Raw genomic sequence first — 21611 nt, 5'->3', positions numbered from 1 at the left:
TTAATTTATTTGGTTGTGTTTTTCATCGGTTTTGATCTATCTGGATTCTTTTATTGTGTACGGCATCCAGAGTCATTATGTGAGATCGGTGGCTATATAAATGTGATAGATAGATAGATAGATAGATATAGATAATGTTCCTATGCCACGTGGCATATATTAACCCTAGTAACAGTTAAACAGTTAAATTGAAGATATTGCCTAGAAAGAATTGTTAAAGGATTTGCCTTTTTATTTTTAAAAACCAGATATTTTTATTAGTTTCTGTTAACCTAAGACAAGTAAAAGAGAAAAAACTGGGATACCAACATAAACGAGTGGCTTGGTCCTTTCCTTTAAAATAACCAGGTAGATCAGATTTATTTTGACCCATGTTAAATTCCACCTTTACTCTAGATGACTGGAAAATGAATGATTTTCCTTATGGAAAAAATAGTATGTACAGTATGCATGCATGCATTTAAAGTTTAGCTTGTCTCCTGGTTACTTCACTGACATATCCATGCTGTCTTCCATGTCAGCAGGGTGAGGCTGGTTTACCACCGACTTCCTCTGAGATATGTTTTCTATTTCCTAGTTGCAATCCTAGGATTTCTGATGGTTTCTGATAAAAGTACTAACCCAGTCTGTCCCTGCTTAGCTTTTCAGATCAGCCACCATTGGTTAGGTCTGCAGCTAACTGGTAATACATATTATTAATAAACAGTAAGAGTAAGAGTAATAGGGCAGCACCGCCTGATACTTTTACACAGTGACAAAAACATTGGTCCGTTGGGGATACACTATGGGTACTGTTGATATTGGTAATAATTAATACTGTGCCAGCATAGTTACCACATTCATCTTCCTGGAATACCGTTTGCCCTGTAAAGATCTTGTTCTCTATTTGTATCTTTCCAGGTTGCATGATCGGCCCATTCAGTCTGTTATCTTTGCATAACTTGCCCAAGATTTCAGTTGGTTTGATTGCATCTCTCCAGGCATTGTATCCTTCACTACAAATTCAAGGAGAGGAGAGGATTTTGGAGAGGAGAGGAGAGGAGGAGAGGAGAAAATTTTGGAAGGATACTTATTTCAGATGGTAGTCCACTACAGTGTCAAAATTAGTTTTGCCAAGTTCTACAAAACTTTAATAAATATCTACCACTCAGCAACCTCTAGTTTCTTGTAGAAGTTTCTGAATCTGCACAGTCTCCTTATCCATCGGTTACTTATAGACTGTATGTCCTGAAAGGACCTTACATTTCATATTGGGCTTGCAATCCACAAGTAGCTCTGTGTCTGCTGTAGAAACGGTTTTCCAGATCAATTTTAGTTTCTCCAATGAGGTCATCTGAACCAATCAAATCATAGTCATAGATCAAGACTGAAAGCAAGGATTCTTTAGGGAAAGTTGCCTGAATTTCAAATGACCTAATGCAAAAATATTAAAAAATTATAATTATCAAATTATCAAACTCAATAATTATTGGACTGCAATCCTAAGCATACTTAATAGAGAACAAAACTCACTAAAAGCAAGACAGGTCATTAGTGGTGTAGAGTGGAAATAGATTTTGTCTTAATCATGTTATCATATTAGCTAACAATGTAAGTTCATGTGAAGAATTATATTAGGTGTAGTTTTCCCAAGTGATCCTACGGGAAAAGAAGTAAGTGTGTTTAGTCAGGGACGATGGCCAGTCAGATGGGGAGAAGATCCTGGAAACCAGCTTCTAGACAAGATGGAGAAGAATTGAAGTGCTTTCAAAGTTTGTCTTTCATTTTATGGTGAACTTCAATTAAGTCATTTCAATTTTTCTTGGAAAAACTTGGCTGGTATCACCACAAAATGATGATTAATCATCAACAGAAAGAGGCAGCTTAGAGGCATTCAAGGAAAGTATAAGAAAGAAGTAGAAGGGTTAATTCACAAAGGTCTCTTTGGTGTGGTTTATGTCATTTGCTTCAACTTTCTCTCTTTCAAGGTTTAATGGGGCTGCAGAAAATTTAGCAACAAATTAAGCAAAGTAATAAGATGGAAATTAACAGGCGGAAAGTTTCAGGATTAGTCACACCAGTTGGCAAAGTAATTATAAACATCTCTGTTTTCAGCACAAACAGATAAAATCTCTGAATTACCTTTATGTACACATTCATGCAGTTTTCTTGACAAGAGTATCTTCTTCTGGGATTTTTTTTTTAACTTCCCAGCCTAGGCTATGGCCCTGGGATTCCCCAGTGGTCTTCCATCCAAAGAATCTGGCCTGACCCCTCTATCAAATACAGACTACCTTAGCCAGGTGCTTCTACCTGCTGAGGTTCAATATGTGTAACATAATGCAGTGCAGAAGCTTGCACTTTAAATTGATGAAATAAAGGGAAATATGTCTGCTGGATAAAGGGAAGTATGTCTTCTGGAATGCCCTGATCCTGCCCCCATAGTTTAACCTTCTTGGGAAGAGCATGTGACTGGGGAATTCAAGGAGCTACAATCCTGTTCACTTTGGTGGCTACCATGTTGGAGAAGACTGTTCTAAAGACCAAAGGACATTGTTTGGAAGCTTAATGACTGTATTTAAATGCTGCTTTTGAATAGTGGTCTCTTAACATCCATTTCCCCTCCCTTGGATATCTTTTCCAAAGTGTTTGTTAATGTAAACATTTCTTGTCAGGACTGGCTCTTATTAATCAAGGTTGTCTGGAATTGATTCATGTAGAGTCATGTCATTCCTGGAGAATTATTACCTTTCAGCCTCTAAATTAAACTTTTCAGGTTTGAAAGGGATTATGAAGCCTGACAGGCATTTGACATTTTTATTTTGGGAGATTTAACATGGAAACACTCCAGCCCTTGTTTTCTTACTGAAAATTACTGAAAACATGATTGAATTATCTATGCCATCTCTCTGAATTCCAGCTCTCATACCTCTTAACTTTTTGTCACCTAAGTATTATTTTACAGCATTTCTGTACATGGAAAACCTTCTGTTTTGTGTGTCAATAAAGTCACATTACCATTATTATTGGAGCATATTAAAATCACATAAGAGATGGAAAATCTCTTGGGTCAGAATGCATTCATTTAAATGCAAGAATGAATCCTGCTGTTGTCACTATACTCTTATTTTTAATATTTACTCTTCCTCTAACCTATTAGAGGGCCAAAGTAATCTCTAGACCAAAGTAAAAATTCTGCAGATGTGTTGCAGATGTGCTGTAAGCATGGCATATTTCTAATCTAGAAAGTTGCATAGGCAAAATTCCAGTGCAAATATTTTAATTACAGAAGAATCACTATCGACTTAAGAGATATTCAAATGCTTTGTGATTATACCATTGTGTCCATGGAGAGTGTGTGGTCAAAATCGTCAAAAAGGCAGGAGAAGTGTCATTATGCAAGCCCTACCCATTTTTAACATGCATGCGCACATTCAGAAGGGTGGGACTTGCAATATGACACCCCATCTGACATCTTGCCAATTATGGCCTTCTCCCCACAGATAACTATGCATTAGACAGTACAAATATTTTTGAGAACCAAGGCTTACAAACTGTGACATGTCAATATTTAATAAATGCAATTTGCCCCCAGTAAGGGAAGAAAGATGTCGGACTAACTCATTAAACATGAAACATCATGCACATCTAATGAACTCACCGTCCAAAAATTGGGTTTAGCTGCTTCGGGATATACTTGTCTCGATCCTTAATTTCTGTTTGCCCCAATCTCAGCACAATATAAGGATCAGATTTACCATCAGAATCAGCTGGGCTAAGATTAAAGGCCTGCAAAAATCAGAAAAAAATATTACTTATATTTTTATAAGTGGTATTCTGTGTATTAAATATGATTTCCAAAGACAAACCAAGGTGAGCTTTGAGGGCACCCAATGATCATACAAGGAGAACAAAATAATACACAAAGGGGCCCTTCCTTTTACTCTTCCTCACCTGCAACCAACATGAGTCTGTATTGATTTGGCAGTATGCAAGTAGAATAAATAAATAAACTTGTTAAACATGTCTTTGTACCATATCTTTTTCCAGGATCATGCTGCATCTGCAAAGGGCAGATATACAATCTCAGAGAAAGTTGCTGTTGCTTTAAGGAGTTACTGATTGATGCTATGTGAGTGCCCTTGTGCACTCTGAAGCTCTTCTTCTCCTTCAGACCTGAACTCTTCACAACTCTACAATTTATACAAAACAGAGATTTCCAGCATTTCCTCACTGAGTAAGATGCAAATGTTCTAATTCACAATAAAAATGGGATTAGATCTGCCTTTCTCAAACATTTTTCCATTATGAGAGAAGCTTCTGTATTCCTACTGGTTCTCCAGGTGCTCGAGAATTACTTTCAATTTCCTCTTGCTTCTATTTTGAGCAATACATTCATTAACAGAACTGGCAGAAGGGGTAAGTGTGGTGTTCTTGAACCATCTCTCCATCAGTCTACAGCAGTGTTTCTCAATTTTGACAACTTTAAGATGTGTGGACTTCAACCCCCAGAATTTCCCAGCCAGCATGGGAGTTGAAGTCCACACATCTTAAAATTGCCAAGGTTGAGAAACATTGGTCTAAAGCTTTCCTGGCTGCCCACATTTCCTGATCTAAAAAAGGGTCCCATGAAGGGTGTTCTCCCTTGATGTTTTTTCTTTGGGATTAATGGAGATGTGGAAGCCATGGAGGCTGTGGAATACTGGAGACAAAATTGTACCATGAAAGATGGGACATTCACACCCATCACTCAGCTCTCTTCACCGAAGATGTGTGAGAACACCACAATTCACACATGAGACTTTCTCTTCTACTTACAAAAAAAATCAAAAACAAATTCTCATTCATCAAACTGAATGAGGTTAGAAAAAAATGTAGAAGAAAATAATATTTCAGGATATACATCGGTGGAAAAAGATGCACAAATCATATATACTTCCTTGTCTTCTTTATATCTGAAGCCACTGATTCAAATGATGGAGGAAGGGGCAGAGGAAAACAGCATGGACTTCCTATTTCATGATGAGTAAACCAGAGTCCATATCTCAGGAAAGGAACATTCATTTACAGGGGTGGAAAAAATCTAAATGCAATCCTGAAAAAGTTTTACTGATCACTCTAAAAAAGTCCTGCATTGGATGGAAAAATGATCTGATTGGGTATAAGGCAGCTTTCTAGGTTCCTAATTTCTTTTGTAAGGTCCAACACAACTTTGGCAAGATTCCCCACCAAACTTATTTGGGACTTAAAGCTTTCCCTTTACAGTCTGTAAGTGACTCAGTAATAGGGCTCTCTGCAGGCTATGGTGGAAAAAAAAAATCAACATGGCAGCCAGGACTGTGCCACTGAAATTCCACCCATTCTTATCTGCATTTCATGTGTGACACACATAAAAATGAGCAGAGCTTCCATCACACTCTTGTGGCTTCCACCTTGACTTTTTTTGAACATACCTTGCAGCCCCCTTGTTCAGTAAACTTTATAAGGGAGAACAGATGTGCAAGTTATTTGGTCTTTATGTTCCTTTACATCTTCATAATCTTGCAGCTAATTCTTACATTGGACCCATGGAATCTACTCTATCTTGAAAGAAGAATTTGACTTGAGTTTAAGGCTGACATCAGAGGAATACTTACTGCCACGACGTATACTCTGATTAGAACTTTCACAGAATGATTCGGTGGCAGACCTTGCAGAATTTTAAGTGGACCTCCATCTCCTGAGCAGCAGTCTTCAGGAGTTTTGTATAAGCAGAAGCAGCCCTATCAATATACAACACGCATAAATTACTCGCATCAAATGAACTCAGGAAATGAAGACAAAAAATAATCATTCTGCAAATTATTCCCCCCTAATCTTATGCAGGTGCTCTTCTTTCATTTTTTTGTAAAGGTCAGTCTTATTTTAAGTTATTTTTGGCAATATTTTGGTGTTATTATTTTAGGTCTTGTATTAAAAAGAATGAAACAGATGTGGGTATCAGCTCTGCAGTCAATGTTTAGATCTTCAGATTTGTTTATCAGCAGTTAGGTTGCTCACCTTAGTCAGACAGTTATAAAGTTAACAATCCAGGACAACAGGGCAATGCTATGTTTTGGTTCATTTGCCAAAGTAAAAACTTGGATACTATTTGACAGCTGGATCAAGGTCTACAAATCTTAACTAGTTTAACAGAAAAACACAACTTCAACTCTTATTTTTCTCCCTTTTTTATGAATCTGTGAATAACTTGATGATAGAGCTATTAGACAATCTGCATATCATTTTTGCAGCATCTAAAATGCTTTCTGACTGCCTGCCAAATTTCAGTGGCATGGTATGAAATGAGAAAATGTGCCGATTATGGTGTATTTCAGTGTTTCTCAACCTCAGCAACTTTAAGATGTGTGGATTTCAACTCCCAGAATTCCTCAGCTAGCCTGCTGGCTGGGGAATTCTGGGAGTTGAAGTCCACATATCTTAAAGTTGCTAAGGTTGAGAAACACTGGTGTATTTCATAAAATAGTATATGCTAAGGTTGTATATGCTAAGGTTGAGAAACACTGGTGTATTTCATAAAATAGTATAGTTTAAGACCTAATGTACTGTAAGCCTAAACTGAATTAGAGTCCAGATATGAAAAGGAAGGAAGGAAGGAAGGAAGGAAGGAAGGAAGGAAGGAAGGAAGGAAGGAAGGAAGGAAACCCAGCCCTCTCCAAAAACTGTGGGAAAAATTGGAAAATTCTCAGCCATATTTCATTTAACTTTATTCACTTTGTGAACACTCTCCTATAGCAGCCTTAACACTCCCCAGATTATTCAGTACAGCTTCTAACCTATATGGCTTACCCACTTTTGTTCTGGAAGTCATCCTTATTATATGTCATTCATTGAAGAGCTACGAAATATTTGACCTCATTTTGCTACAATACTTTGGGCAGCTTGGCTTATCTACCAATATACCTCTCTGTCCACCTCTATATTTGCATATACAGTAGATGTACAAAGATCATTGTGGAAAAGAGCTGTGCTTGACTTGATTCTGGGGAAAGGCATGGCTGCCAAGCTACTGCAGATAGGGGCTACATTTGTGTTGCGCACACTCTGAAAGAACTGCACAGCCTAACGAGTAACATGAATTTCTGTACAACATTGATTTTTTGACACACATGTACATGTTGTCCATCTTTAACAATACCTTAAATTTCCCTACTATCCTCTCTTCAAAATCAGTATGATCTTCATCAGTATTTTTGCCTCGAAAGAGTTCAAAAGTTTTTACCCAGTCTTCAAAATTGTTGAATTCGCTCTCCAAGTCACCATCATAGACCTTGAGGGGAAAAAAAAATTGACCAAAATTCACCACTGAGGAAAAAAAAGGCCAAGTCTTACATTTAACTCTGATTTTTTTGCATGTATTCCATTGTGGGTTTTTTGTTCCAATTGTGCTTTTGCTATTTTATTACTACTATATTTTAGGAATCAAGTCCTTTTATTGTTGTATTTCTTTTATATTTCTTACGTACCTTATCCCAAGAGTCTAAACTATACCATACCGTAATTCATAAGTTTATCAGATAAACAAATGCAGACCTCTCAGTGTAGCAGCAGCTTGTGTGCAAAGCAGATTCTGTGGTTTTTCCTGTCAGGTTTGTTGAACAAAACTCTATGTTCAGAAATTTGAAAACCAATCACTGACACCGTATAAGATGTACACTCTTGCTTTCATAATAGAAATCTTTTCTGATCCAGAAGAATTCTTCTCATGTGCTTTATTTCAGCCAGAGGAATACAGAATTTGAGCCAGTTTCATTTTATATTGAATACCAATTGCCTTGCATTCCACAAGCAATTGTCCTTATGTTCCAAAACTGGAATTTCAGTTTTCCAAATGAAGATAGTAATAATATGAAATAACCTCAAACCTGAAGGAATCGTAATAAACTCTACCTCCATGGTTGCTAGGTTGGGTGGTGCCTCTTTCACTTTGGTTTTCAGCAATTTCTCTTTCTTCTTTTTGTCTGGCTCATCTTCAAAGCTGAAGATTACATGGTCTGTCGTCTGTTTTGCTATAGGAATGAAAGTATCATTATTACAGTTGTAATGGTTCTGACAAAAATAGGACTGCTATACGTGGGCTGTAAAAATCCAGAAAAAATCTAGCTAGATGGGAGCAAACAGAAAGTTTTAGCTGCCATCTAGTGGTCATCAAGATTTCTGCACCAAAGGATGAAACTCAAGGCTACTATCACTGAAAGTACAATTGAAGTTGGCCAACCAACCAGATAATATAATAATGAAATATGATATTCACTAATATCCCATCTTGACAATGGGAGGCTACAGAATCATCATGAAGGTCATCATTAAGCTTAACCTGGGGCATTCCCAAGGTGGGGTGGGGCTAAAAACAAGATGTTCACCATGGCTGCATGGTGGGGATTTGACTGCACAAGCACTATCTGGATTTTTTTGAGCTCCCCCCACCCTCTCCGAAGTCCCTGAGTTTCAGTATAATTGACTGGGATTCAAGGCCATCTTTAAACATCTGACCTACACAGAAAGACTTATTGGAGGACTAAATAAAACGCTGGCCCCCAGAAGCTTCTTCTGAGACCCACAGGCTCACTATCCCTTTACTTTCTTTGTAGATTTTAAAAAAATAGAAGCCAGCGTGCTGCTTAGCAATGGTCAAGCTTTCTGTACCATAACACTCCAGGTTCCAGCTATGCTCCATAAGCAAATTTCAAAAATAAAATAAAAATGGGGTGGGGGCTTCAACCCTGGGCTTTCTGAGATACAGCTCAGAAAAAAAAGATAACAGTAAATCAGAATGGTAGGGAGCATTCTTGGACTTGAGAGGGAAGAGCTGGGAACATCTGCACTAGTGTTCCTTCCAGAACATGGATTTTTTTTTGATGGCCACATCCATCATTGCAGCTATTGTGTGAAAGGACAAGTTCCCCTCCTATGTAATAAACATGTTGTGAGATCTGTTGGAAGTTTTGGCAAATCCAGCATGCCTCATTAACATGTAAATTAAGTTGCCCCACAATGCAACTCTGAGGAAGCTGTTTGTTGCCACTCCCACTTCCCCCCTTCTCCACCCAGGGAGAGGCAGCATGGATGCTGCTGTCTCTATCAGGGCCATGTGCTTGGGCCTTGATGAAGAATTCTGCCCCTTTCTTCCACACAGCTCTTGGCAGCTGTAGGGCTGAGAGTTCAGGGCAAACTATGTAATTAGAAAGAAAAGAAGAACAAAGGAACTTCACCTTTTCCACCAAGATGGATGTTACAGAACAACAAAGAATAAAGTCAATAAGCTTCTTTTTACTTCTTAACCTAATATATCTAAGCATGTGATTCTTTATGCTTGGGAGGGCTGAGTGTGTAAGATCAATAACCTGTGTTTCTCTGGCATGCTCATTGAAGCTATCTAAGATAATTTTCTTTTTCTGTCCCAGCTTCTCAGCTGTGTTAAGCTCTGCTCCATTTCAGTGGTTCTAGCAGGCCACTGAATTGGCTTCAAGATCACCCCATTCTGATATGTCAAAATGCCAGCACAAAAGTTTACTGAGTGAACTGTCCCATCACTTTTCTTCCTCCTTCTGTCTCTTTGCTCAGTCAGTTTTTGAGGTAGGCCTGAAGCTCATGGAGATTTTTTGCCACAGGACTGGCAGCCCACGATACTGTGACACAAGCTGGAACTGCTTCACATATGGGATTTATCAGGCACAGTGGAAGCGAACAAGGTCCTACCTGGTCACTGTAAGCTGCGCTACTGGTGCCAAAAAATGGTTCCGGTTTTGCTTCTGCTTCCGATCCTTCACATGCTACACATTCCCTCAGGTATAGCATTCATACTCTTCACTCCTTGCTCCTTTGTGTTTCACACTTCCTTTTGATTTAAATAGCTCTTCACAAATAACCACGCTATTTAAATAGCCTTTGATTCTAGGTCTGGCAAAGTATCTCAAATTCCTTGACACCCACATTCAGATATTCCAAGCCAACATTTGATGCACAGGGCTGAAACTTCTATAAAGGCCTGTTCTGGCTTAACTAAGACAACAGGAGGAATGATGGCGCATGGGCTGCTGAACAAAACTGTATTTGAACTGAAGGCAAAATTATATTGAACATGAATACAGAATTAGAAAGAATGACTTTGTGTAGCTTGGCTAACCGATTAAAACATTTCAGTCACGGGTAGATGCAAATTGCCTGCATAATTAAATCTCTGAGAAGCTCTGCTGTGTCAGTGATTTAATGATTAAAATTCCACTCACCTTCACCAGCTTCCAAGCTAATGAGTGTAGAAAAGGTAAGATTATGAGCCAAAGCACCATCTCCTTAATAAAACTTCCCTGAGATGCAGTAGCTTGATTTAACCCACTTCTTTCCTGAAATTGATCTCTGCTGATCTACACTAGAAATTTAGACCAATCACTCAGGTTTAGGGCCAAAGTAGATGATGAACGCCAAATACTTCCACATTTTTATCTTACCAGTATTAACCAGAGAGGGGTGTATCAGAAGCACAAGTGGAGGGAGGGAGAAATTAAACATCACCCTTCCTGTAAGATCTCAGTTAGAAAGTTCCAATAAGGAGAACGGCCAAATAGCCTCACATATTAGGTGAATTCAAAAAGAGGTTCTATAACCTTGGTTCTGCTCTCTCTCTGCTGGATGCAGCCATGAATCCCATCTATGAGATTGCAATATGTAAGAAATAATACATGTGTGGCAACTTCTCCATGAAGAAGGGTCTTGGAAAAAATCTCCTTTGTCACTCAGGATCTCCTTCCATGTGGAGATGCCCTTCTAAAATGTGCTAAACTTGTAGATCTGGCTGAGCAGTGTTCTCAACCTTGGCAACCCGAAGATGTGTGGACTCCAACTCCCAGAATTCCCCGGTCAGCCATGCTGGCCAGGGAATTCTGGGACTTGGAGTCCACACATCTTCGGGTTGCCAAGGTTGAGGAACAGTGGGCTAGAGCATACAGTGGGCCATGGCTACCAGGTTTATCCCATCCTATCTTCAAGCATGAGCATGTTTGACTGAACCCTCCCCTAAGCACATGTTTGGCTATAGAAGAAGAATGAATGAATGAATGAATGAATGAATGAATGAATGAATGAATGAATGAATGAATTCCAGGGTACTATAGCAATGAGTCTTCCCATAAGGTCAATGAAAATCTACAACTCTGCATCGTCTTCTTGATAGTGTCTTAAATAGAACAAGCAACTGGCTGGATCATGGGAATGGCATTAGCAATATATCAGGTAGGATTAGAGCAGTAGGGAAATGGTAGCTACCTTGTACACAGACAAAAGCAACTCTCTAGTAGTTGTCCAGATTGCATTCTCAAATTCCACTTAAGACTGATCCCTTCTGTGAAGGACACACAATGGATCCTAAATTCCTTGCCAGCTCACAAGTGGGGAAATGCAGATCGCTAAAAAATCACATCTGCTTTGCTCTAAGTATTAATAGGGCAGTATTAATATATGGAGAGCCAGTTTGGATGTAGTGATTAAAGGCACCAGGAGACCATGAGTTGTAGACCTGCCTCAGGCACAAAGCCAGCTTGGTGATTTTGGGCCAGCTACTCTCTTTCACTTCAGCAAAGGATCGTTACCTTGTCGTGGTGCTGGAGCTTGAGCACCTCAATGATGCCATGAGCTAAACCGTGAAGGGCCACCCAAGACGGGAAGGTCATGACAGAGAGGTCAGACTAAATGCGATCCCTGGGGAAGGTAATGGCAACCCACCCCAGTATTCTTGCCGTGAAAACTAAATGGATCAGTACAACCAGAGATATGTCGGTATACCATCGGAAGGTGAGACCCCCAGGTCGGAAGATGGTCAAAATGCTACTGGGGAGGAACAGAGGATGAGCTCAACTAGCCCCAGACGTGATGACGCAGCTAGCTCAAAGCCGAAAGGACGGCTAGCGGCCGACGGTGCTGGTGGTGAACGGCGAATCCGATGTTCTAAGGATCAACACACCATTGGAACCTGGAATGTAAGATCTATGAGCCAGGGCAAATTGGATGTGGTTATTGGTGAGATGTCAAGATTAAAGATAGACATTCTGGGCGTCAGTGAACTGAAATGGACTGGAATGGGCCACTTCACATCAAATGACCACCAGATCTACTACTGTGGACAAGAGGACCACAGAAGAAATGGAGTAGCCTTCATAATTAATAGTAAAGTGGCTAAAGCAGTGCTTGGATACAACCCAAAAAACGACAGAATGATCTCAATTCGAATTCAGGGCAAGCCATCTAACATCACAGTGATCCAAATATACGCCCCAACCACAAATGCTGAAGAAGCTGAAGTAGAGCAGTTCTATGAGGATCTGCAGCACCTACTGGACAACACACCTAAAAGAGATGTTATTTTCATCACAGGAGACTGGAATGCTAAGGTGGGCAGTCAAATGACACCTCGAATTACAGGTAAGTATGGCCTGGGAGAACAAAATGAAGCAGGACATAGGCTGATAGAATTTTGCCAAGACAATTCACTCTGCATAACAAACACTCTCTTCCAACAACCTAAGAGACGGCTTTATACATGGACTTCACCAGATGGACAACACCGAAATCAGATTGATTACATCCTTTGCAGCCAAAGGTGGCGGACATCTGTACAGTCGGTAAAAACAAGGCCTGGAGCTGACTGTAGTTCAGATCACGAACTTCTTCTTGCACAATTTAGGATCAGACTAAAGAGATTAGGGAAGACCCACAGATCAGCTAGATATGAGCTCACTAATATTCCTAAGGAATATGCAGTGGAGGTGAAGAATAGATTTAAGGGACTGGACTTAGTAGATAGGGTCCCGGAAGAACTCTGGACAGAAGTTGGCAGCATTGTTCAGGAGGCAGCAACAAAATACATCCCAAAGAAAGAGAAAACCAAGAAGGCAAAATGGCTGTCTGCTGAGACACTAGAAGTAGCCCAAGAAAGAAGGAAAGCAAAAGGCAACAGTGATAGGGGGACATATGCCCAATTAAATGCAAAATTCCAGAGGTTAGCCAGAAGAGATAAGGAATTATTTTTAAACAAGCAATGCGCGGAAGTGGAAGAAGACAATAAAATAGGAAGGACAAGAGACCTCTTCCAGAAAATTAGAAACATTGGAGGTAAATTCCAAGCAAAAATGGGTATGATCAAAAACAAAGATGGCAAGGACCTAACAGAAGAAGAAGAGATCAAGAAAAGGTGGCAAGAATATACAGAAGACCTGTATAGGAAGGATAACAATATCGGGGATAGCTTTGACGGTGTGGTCAGTGAGCTAGAGCCAGACATCCTGAAGAGTGAGGTTGAGTGGGCCTTAAGAAGCATTGCTAATAACAAGGCAACAGGAGATGACGGCATCCCAGCTGAACTGTTCAAAATCTTGCAAGATGATGCTGTCAAGGTAATGCATGCTATATGCCAGCAAATTTGGAAAACACAAGAATGGCCATCAGACTGGAAAAAATCAACTTATATCCCCATACCAAAAAAGGGAAACACTAAAGAATGTTCAAACTATCGAACAGTGGCACTCATTTCACATGCCAGTAAGGTAATGCTCAAGATCCTGCAAGGTAGACTTCAGCAGTTCATGGAGCGAGAATTGCCAGATGTACAAGCTGGGTTTAGAAAAGGCAGAGGAACTAGAGACCAAATTGCCAATATCCGCTGGATAATGGAAAAAGCCAGGGAGTTTCAGAAAAACATCTATTTCTGTTTTATTGACTATTCTAAAGCCTTTGACTGTGTGGACCATAACAAATTGTGGCAAGTTCTTAGTGGTATGGGGATACCAAGTCATCTTGTCTGCCTCCTGAAGAATCTGTATAACGACCAAGTAGCAACAGTAAGAACAGATCACGGAACAACAGACTGGTTTACGATTGGGAAAGGAGTACGGCAGGGCTGTATCCTCTCACCCTACCTATTCAACTTGTATGCAGAACACATCATGCGACAAGCTGGCCTTGAGGAATCGAAGGCTGGAGTTAAAATCTCTGGAAGAAACATTAACAATCTCAGATATGCAGATGATACCACTTTGATGGCTGAAAGCGAAGAGGAACTGAGAAGCCTTATGATGAAGGTGAAAGAAGAAAGTGCAAAAGCTGGTTTGCAGCTAAACCTCAAAAAAACCAAGATTATGGCAACCAGCTTGATTGATAACTGGCAAATAGAGGGAGAAAATGTAGAAGCAGTGAAAAACTTTGTATTTCTAGCTGCGAAGATTACTGCAGATGCTGACTGCAGTCAGGAAATCAGAAGACGCTTAATCCTTGGAAGAAGAGCAATGACAAATCTCGATAAAATAGTTAAGAGCAGAGACATCACACTGACAACAAAGGCCCGCATAGTTAAAGCAATGGTGTTCCCCGTAGTAACATATGGCTGCGAGAGCTGGACCATAAGGAAGGCTGAGCGAAGGAAGATCGATGCTTTTGAACTGTGGTGTTGGAGGAAAATTCTGAGAGTGCCTTGGACTGCACGAAGATCAAACCAGTCCATCCTCCAGGAAATAAAGCCAGACTGCTCACTTGAGGGAATGATATTAAAGGCCAAACTGAAATACTTTGGCCACATAATGAGAAGACAGGACACCCTGGCGAAGATGCTGATGCTCGGGAGAGTGGAGGGCAAAAGGAAGAGGGGCCGACCAAGGGCAAGGTGGATGGATGATATTCTAGAGGTGACGGACTCGTCCCTGGGGGAGCTGGGGGCGTTGATGACCGACAGGAAGCTCTGGCGTGGGCTGGTCCATGAAGTCACGAAGAGTCGGAAGCGACTAAACGAATAAACAACAAAAAACTCTCTTTCAACCCTAGGAAGAAAGCAAGGGCAAACCACTTCTGAAAATGTTGCCAAGAAAATTGCAGAAGCTTGTCTAGGAAATTGCCAGGAGTTAATACTGACTTGAAGGCACAAAATTAATTGGGCACTATTTAAAAAAAAATCCACGCACTCACATTACAATGTTCATAATCATTTACATTTGCAACTTCTCATAACAGATGGAGGTTATATACATCTATCCCTCTAATACAGGTAGTCCTAACTTAACTATGGTAATCGGGACTGGCAACTCCATCGCTAAGCAATAGGGTCGTAAAGCATGTCATGGGACTGCACTAACTTATGACGGCAGTTATGGCAGTTCCTGTTGTCGTTGTTAAGCAAATCCCGCATGATTGTTAGATGCGACATCACATGATCACCATTTGTAGCTTCCACTCCCACTTTGCTTGTCAGAAGCTGGCAGGGAAGGTTGCAGATGGTGATCACATGACCATGGGATGCCGCAACCATCATAATTGTGAGCTGGTTGCCAAATACTTGAATTGCAATCATGCGACCACAGGGATGCTGCAATGGCCACAACTACGAGGACCAGTTGTAAGCCTCCTCGTTCAGTGCTGTCGTAATGTTGAATGGTCACTGAACGAGTGACTGTTAAATGAGGACTATCTGTATATAAATCTCTAGATAGCTCTCTTGCTACAAACCGGTGTTTTTTATACAAATTATTCTATTTTGGATCTTTGACATACACATTCTCTTGATTCAGGCTTTTAAAATGCAAATTATACCATGCAAGAAAATGTAAATCCTTTGCATGGAAGAGTGAGTAGTGTACCCATTTTCTAAAAAAACACCTTTTGCTTTGATTATGAGTGCTAGAAGACTTTATTTAATTATTATAGTTTCTTGAAGCTACAAAACATGGTGAAAATAGAGCATCCACATGTGTTCCCAACAGTAGTCAGGGTGAACTTCTTTTGCATTCCAGTAGCCTCATGTTCCCTATAGATCTGTTTCAGTGGATCCTATGGACCATTATTCAGTAGGCTATAGGACAGAAGAGGAATCAACATGAAAATGGGCTTCTCTCTTTCCTCTACAAGTGAGATCCTCAATGGGATCGAAAGCCCCTTTTCCAGGGGAAATAGATATTCTATTGGCAAAACAGAGATTTGGGATACAGCTCACTCACAACATAGCAGAATACTGCAGAATGAGTATTTCTTGAGAGAATGGACTGTTACCATTAATTATGGAACACACTGTTAATAAAAATGCAAGTATTTACTTACATGCTCCTGGTTTTCCATCACTGAAATCAAGGACTTTTGCCTTTTGAAATAAAATGAAAAGTTTAGGTAAATATGAACATATAGAATAAGCTACTTAACTACAACCCAGCTTTAATATATTTATTCTTCTTATTTAATTAGGAGTACTTTTCTTTGCTGGAAGACTGTGTGTGTGTGTGTGTGTGTGTGTGTGTGTGAGTACACACACATACACAGACACAGACACACACATGTATGTATGTCTGAAATGTCTGAAAAGGAGCTATTCCTAATGAGGGAAAAACTATAATCCTACAAAATTATATCACGTATAAAAATAGATTAGAATGTGTATTATTAAGGTGCCTACCTTTTGTACTTTTTGTATTGAAGCGTAATACTTTGACCACCAATCAATGACATTTTCAGCAGATTCATCAACAAGCGTTCTCTTTTTCCTCTTGGTAGAGCGGTAAATTGATTTTCTGGGGCCCTTAAAAATGGTACCGGTAAAAATGTTTGTCACTGGGAGTAATTTTTTTAAAAATTTACTTTTGTATCTATTTTTAATTACATCAACACAGTAATTCCTAATAAATGATTCGAATTTTATACAAATGTCTATGACAAAGAAATACTGAATATGGATGTTTTAAACCTGGACCTCTTCTGTGATGAGGAATGTGCATTTTTCTATTGTGGTCTTTCTGTTTTCTGTTTTTTATTATTTGGTTTTTCAAAAACAGAAGGAGTATCTGAGCTATAGCATCAAACTATACAATGATTTTCAGTATGGTTACTCATCCTAGTTTATACAATCACTTCTCCATCCCCCAAACAAGTATAAGGAATAGGTGCATTGTCCATAGCCTTTAAGGTATAATAATGTGACATAATCCAGCTAGCTTGATTGATAACTGGCAAATAGAGGGAGAAAATGTAGAAGCAGTGAAAGACTTTGTATTTCTAGGTGCGAAGATTACTGCAGATGCTGACTGCAGTCAGGAAATCAGAAGACGCTTAATCCTTGGGAGAAGAGCAATGACAAATCTCGATAAAATAGTTAAGAGCAGAGACATCACACTGACAACAAAGGTCCGCATAGTTAAAGCAATGGTGTTCCCCGTAGTAACATATGGCTGCGAGAGCTGGGCCATAAGGAAGGCTGAGCGAAGGAAGATCGATGCTTTTGAACTGTGGTGTTGGAGGAAAATTCTGAGAGTGCCTTGGACTGCAAGAAGATCAAACCAGTCCATCCTCCAGGAAATAAAGCCAGACTGCTCACTTGAGGGAACGAGATTAAAGGCAAAACGGAAGTACTTTGGCCACATAATGAGAAGACAGGACACCCGGGAGAAGATGCTGATGCTAGGGAGAGTGGAGGGCAAAAGGAAGAGTGGCCGACCAAGGGCAAGGTGGATGGATGATATTCTAGAGGTGACGGACTCGTCCCTGGGGGAGCTGGGGGTGTTGACGACCGACAGGAAGCTCTGGCGTGGGCTGGTCCATGAAGTCACGGAGAGTTGGAAGCGACTGAACGAATAAACAACAACAATGTGACATAATATGTAGGAATGTATATGAAATACAGATTTGTTTTATAGACTCAGAAGAAAACATCCCCACTTGAAATATTTGGCTGGAACATTCTGAGTTGGCTGTGTTCTGAGAAAACAAAATTGGAAATATTTCACGGGTTCTATAATCTGACAGAACAATACTCCAAATATTTTGAGTGTTTCAGCTATAGAAGACAAAAGGAATTTGGAATATGTCCCTCACTTTTCTTCCCAAAATTAGTGATGAGAGTTGGAGAAGATGGGCTGATAGTTCATGCTTCATACTGCTGCTACCTGTTACCATATGTACAGAAATATTGGCCAAGAAGATGATGATTACTATTGCAACCTTTCAGCCTGTCTACAGGCATAAGCCCAGCACAAACTATTGGATAAGTTGCTTTTTGCTGAACATTGCCTACTTGATTTTGTTTCTGCAAAGAACTACTGTTGCTTAAGTCTTGCAAGAAAAATAGCATTAACACTATTGTGGAGACAGAATTTTATCAGCATCCTTCTTATAAGGAATATATGTGTTCAGCTAACTGTGTAAGCTGTAATTGTCAAGGAAAATAATAAGCTTCCTTGTCTCAAGAGCTCCAAGGCTCTCCTGGGGGATAAGGATGCCTAAGAATAAGTTGGAATATGAGGGAGGCTGACAAGTGCATGACAGGTATAAGTTGGGAGATGGCACGAATGGAAGATAAGGGAAGGAAATACAAACCAGAACCAGCAGAAACCAGTAGAAGACAATACAAGAATGCAAGCATGCACACATGGGGGATATCTTGTCCAAAAATAACCAGACAGGTAATTGTAATGTTAAATTCTCCTCCCATTATTAGATCATTCCACTCCCAAAGGAGGGGCCAAGAAGGAATTTTACACCTGAAGAAGGGCAGAATCCCTAAATGGTGATGGGTGTAGATGTAGCGTATAGTTAACATAGATAATACAAACGTATGCACGCCTATGTACCCTGTGACAGAAATGGTCCAATAATCATCTTATATTTGTAACTTTATCTTATGGATAATGGTATAAAAGATGCTGTCTACTAACACAAAGGGCTCTCCTTTTCAGAGGAGAGACCCCCTTGTTACTTGAGCGCTCAAATAAAAGGGTTATCCTATTTCTCACTTGGTATGTTTATTGGGACCCATACCAGGTTTAAAGGACTCTGGTCCTAAGCCGTGATTTGCGGCCCTTCACTATGCAACAAAAATTACACTACAGCAGCCTTTCTCAACTTTTTGGCCCTGGAGGAACCCTTGAAATATTTTTCAGGCCTTGGGGAACCCCTGCACATTCAGGCTCAAATACAGGCCAGAAGTTACCAAATTATTATATTCGTTTCATGGGTAGGTCTGTGTGGATGCACTAAAGGTGTTCTTAAACTAAACATAAACAATGAAACGTATCTCTTTAATGTTAAGTTGCCCAAATTTGTAATAATTTTTAAATAAATTGTGGCCTCCCAGGGGACCCCTAGTGACCTCTCATGGAACCCTAGGCTTCCATAGAGCCGTGATTGAGAAACCCTGCACTGCAGTATTGCCCCAGGTTCTACAAAGCAGCAAAACCAACATTTAAATGTCCACTGAAGTTCAAGTTCAATTTCAGCTGTGTACAAGAGCATGCTGATGCTAGGAAGAGTGGAGGGCAAAAGGAAGAGGGGCCGACCAAGGGCAAGGTGGATGGATGATATTCTAGAGGTGACGGACTCGTCCCTGGGGGAGCTGGGGGTGTTGACGACCGACAGGAAGCTCTGGCGTGGGCTGGTCCATGAAGTCACGAAGAGTCGGAAGCGACTGAACAAATAAACAACAACAAACAAGAGCATGCACAGAATGCATGCCCACAAACAAAAGCTCAACAACTCAACTCAGTCTGACCCAACATAGTATTGGTAATTGTCTCTGCATTTAAACACTATGATCTCAGCAGGACAGGCAACTGTGTAGTTGGCTGCAGCACTTCTGGTCCTCTCTCCAGCAGCAGAACAGAATCCACAATCCACAATTCCTCAGCCCTATCACGTGCTGCTTTGCCTCGCCGTTGCATCTCACACCTCACCCTTTTGTCTAACCCAATTGCCATTAACTAGGCTGAAATTTAAAATAGCAACCACACTCCGATTGCAACCAAAGAACAAAGTTCAACTGTAATACTTGTAATAGCCCGGGATAGCAGAAATGACTCGTTCTGAGAGGCCCAAATTTTTATTCTGAATATGGAATGAAACAGCCAAGAAATTTTTTTTGCACCCTGTTTAATAATATGGAAGAGAATGCATTGTCTAGTGGAAAATTCAAAAAATTCCAAAATTGGATGTTACCTACTTTTAGTTTCCTATCTTTTGAAGATCCAGAGGTAGGTGCTGGTGAAGGTTTCCGTGAAGGAGCTGCTGGTAGTAGAGAGGGTGGTGGGGGAGTACATACTGCTGCTGTCTCAGGTTTTGGGATGGCTAAAGCAGGCTCACCATGCTCCACATCAACATATACGTGTTCTGCTGGAGATGCCAGAGGCTGAATCGTCTGAGGTTGTGCTGGAGCAGGTGAAGCTGGAAAGGAGTGGATATATAAAACTGAACAAGACCATGTCTTCAGTATTCTAAACAATGAAAGCCCTATCAGCTGTATAGGACTAAACTGGTTCAATTTCCTCACTAAACTAAATAGTTCCCAGGTTCATTACAAATGCTGTAGTTCATAAATTAATAGAAGTATATTATGCAAATCAACCTAAAGTAGATATTATTCCAAAATGCCCATTTTGGCTGTTGCAATAAAAAAAAAAAAGACAGGATGGGGGACGCAGGACACCCATCAGATTGTGTTGCAGCATTTCTTCTCCTGATCTGAAATTTTAATCGTCCTTGGTGTGAAAAAATGCCTCTCTGGGACCTGTAAATGATCCAGGGCAGTGGTCTTTCCCAACTCTAATTCCAAATGGAGATCCTGAGACTCAGCACGTTGTAGCAGCTTCTCCCGTTTAAGTGGCTGTATGATAATGAGAATATTGGCACATCTCTTAGATCAGAGGTAGAGAGACCTTTAAGCATTCCCACCTGTCCTTCATGCAGGCAGATCAAGCGGTGATGTACAGCCTGTGAACCAGGGGCCACATGTGGTTACATAGTCTTGGGTATGGCCTTCTAAACTCCTGAAAAGTCATTCCCAAACTGTCATTTTAACATGACAGAAAAGGAAAGAAAGATTAAATAGCCAGAGGGTGATCCTCTGAACTGTATTGTTAGTTAATGTTCATTATAGTCATAGACCAACATGTTAAAATGATGCACCATAATCAAACAAAAATGTATTTCGATCATAAAAGGAACAAGAGATATAAAACCTTAGAAATAAATGCTAACTGAATAAAACTATTCCATAGTGCAATAAATCTAAATCATATAACCACCTTGATTAGTACTAGAATAATAAAACTGGATTGTAATGAATTAAGGACTTTTTACCATCTACCTCTTGGAATATATTATTTATTAAGGCGATAGTTTTTATTTTATTGCCTTATTGTTTTAGTGTTTTATTGTATTTTAACTAAAATTTTATTCCTGTTTTATGTAAACCACCCAAGGTTGCTCTCTGAGTGAGATGGGGCGGTGACTAAATTTGATATATAAATAAATAAAATGAATTTAAAATATTCCCATATTGCCTTTTAGTCTAATCTTACAGGCTGTAGCACAGATCTAGCTACCTGGTAAAAATAACCAGGCCTTGACTGGCAAGGGGCATTATTGCAGATGCACACTGGATAACTGAGAAAGTAAAAAAAAAACCCCAAAATCTTAAATAGACGTCAGTATGTGCTTCATTGACTATAGCAGTGTTTCTCAACCTTGGCAATTTGAAGATGTGTGGACTTCAACACCCAGAATTCCCCAGCCAACATGGCTGGCTAGGGAATTCTGGGGTTGAAGTCCATGCATCTTAAAGTTGCCAAGGATGAGAAACACTG

The 21611-nt window shown here is 40.0% G+C and overlaps 1 protein-coding gene across 1 annotated transcript in view; it reads right to left on the bottom strand.

The window, feature by feature from the left end:
• The window catches only part of FER1L6 (fer-1 like family member 6), a 96478-nt gene that overhangs the window by 13757 nt on the left and 61110 nt on the right, over positions 1 to 21611 (bottom strand). The window contains exons 26-34 of the mRNA XM_063299650.1: positions 19970 to 20190; positions 16439 to 16561; positions 16090 to 16129; positions 7909 to 8027; positions 7157 to 7288; positions 5616 to 5741; positions 3641 to 3768; positions 1243 to 1413; positions 835 to 995 (exon numbers count right to left, since the gene is read on the bottom strand). Of these exons, the coding sequence (XP_063155720.1) occupies positions 835 to 995; positions 1243 to 1413; positions 3641 to 3768; positions 5616 to 5741; positions 7157 to 7288; positions 7909 to 8027; positions 16090 to 16129; positions 16439 to 16561; positions 19970 to 20190 (1221 nt within the window). The remainder of the gene's footprint in view (positions 1 to 834; positions 996 to 1242; positions 1414 to 3640; positions 3769 to 5615; positions 5742 to 7156; positions 7289 to 7908; positions 8028 to 16089; positions 16130 to 16438; positions 16562 to 19969; positions 20191 to 21611) is intronic.

This window comes from Candoia aspera, chromosome 3 (assembly GCF_035149785.1).
Source record: "Candoia aspera isolate rCanAsp1 chromosome 3, rCanAsp1.hap2, whole genome shotgun sequence".
NCBI classification, from domain to species: Eukaryota; Metazoa; Chordata; class Lepidosauria; order Squamata; family Boidae; genus Candoia; species Candoia aspera.
The sequence above is the reverse complement of the archived record's forward strand: the minus strand, read 5'-3'. Positions and strand labels throughout refer to the sequence as shown.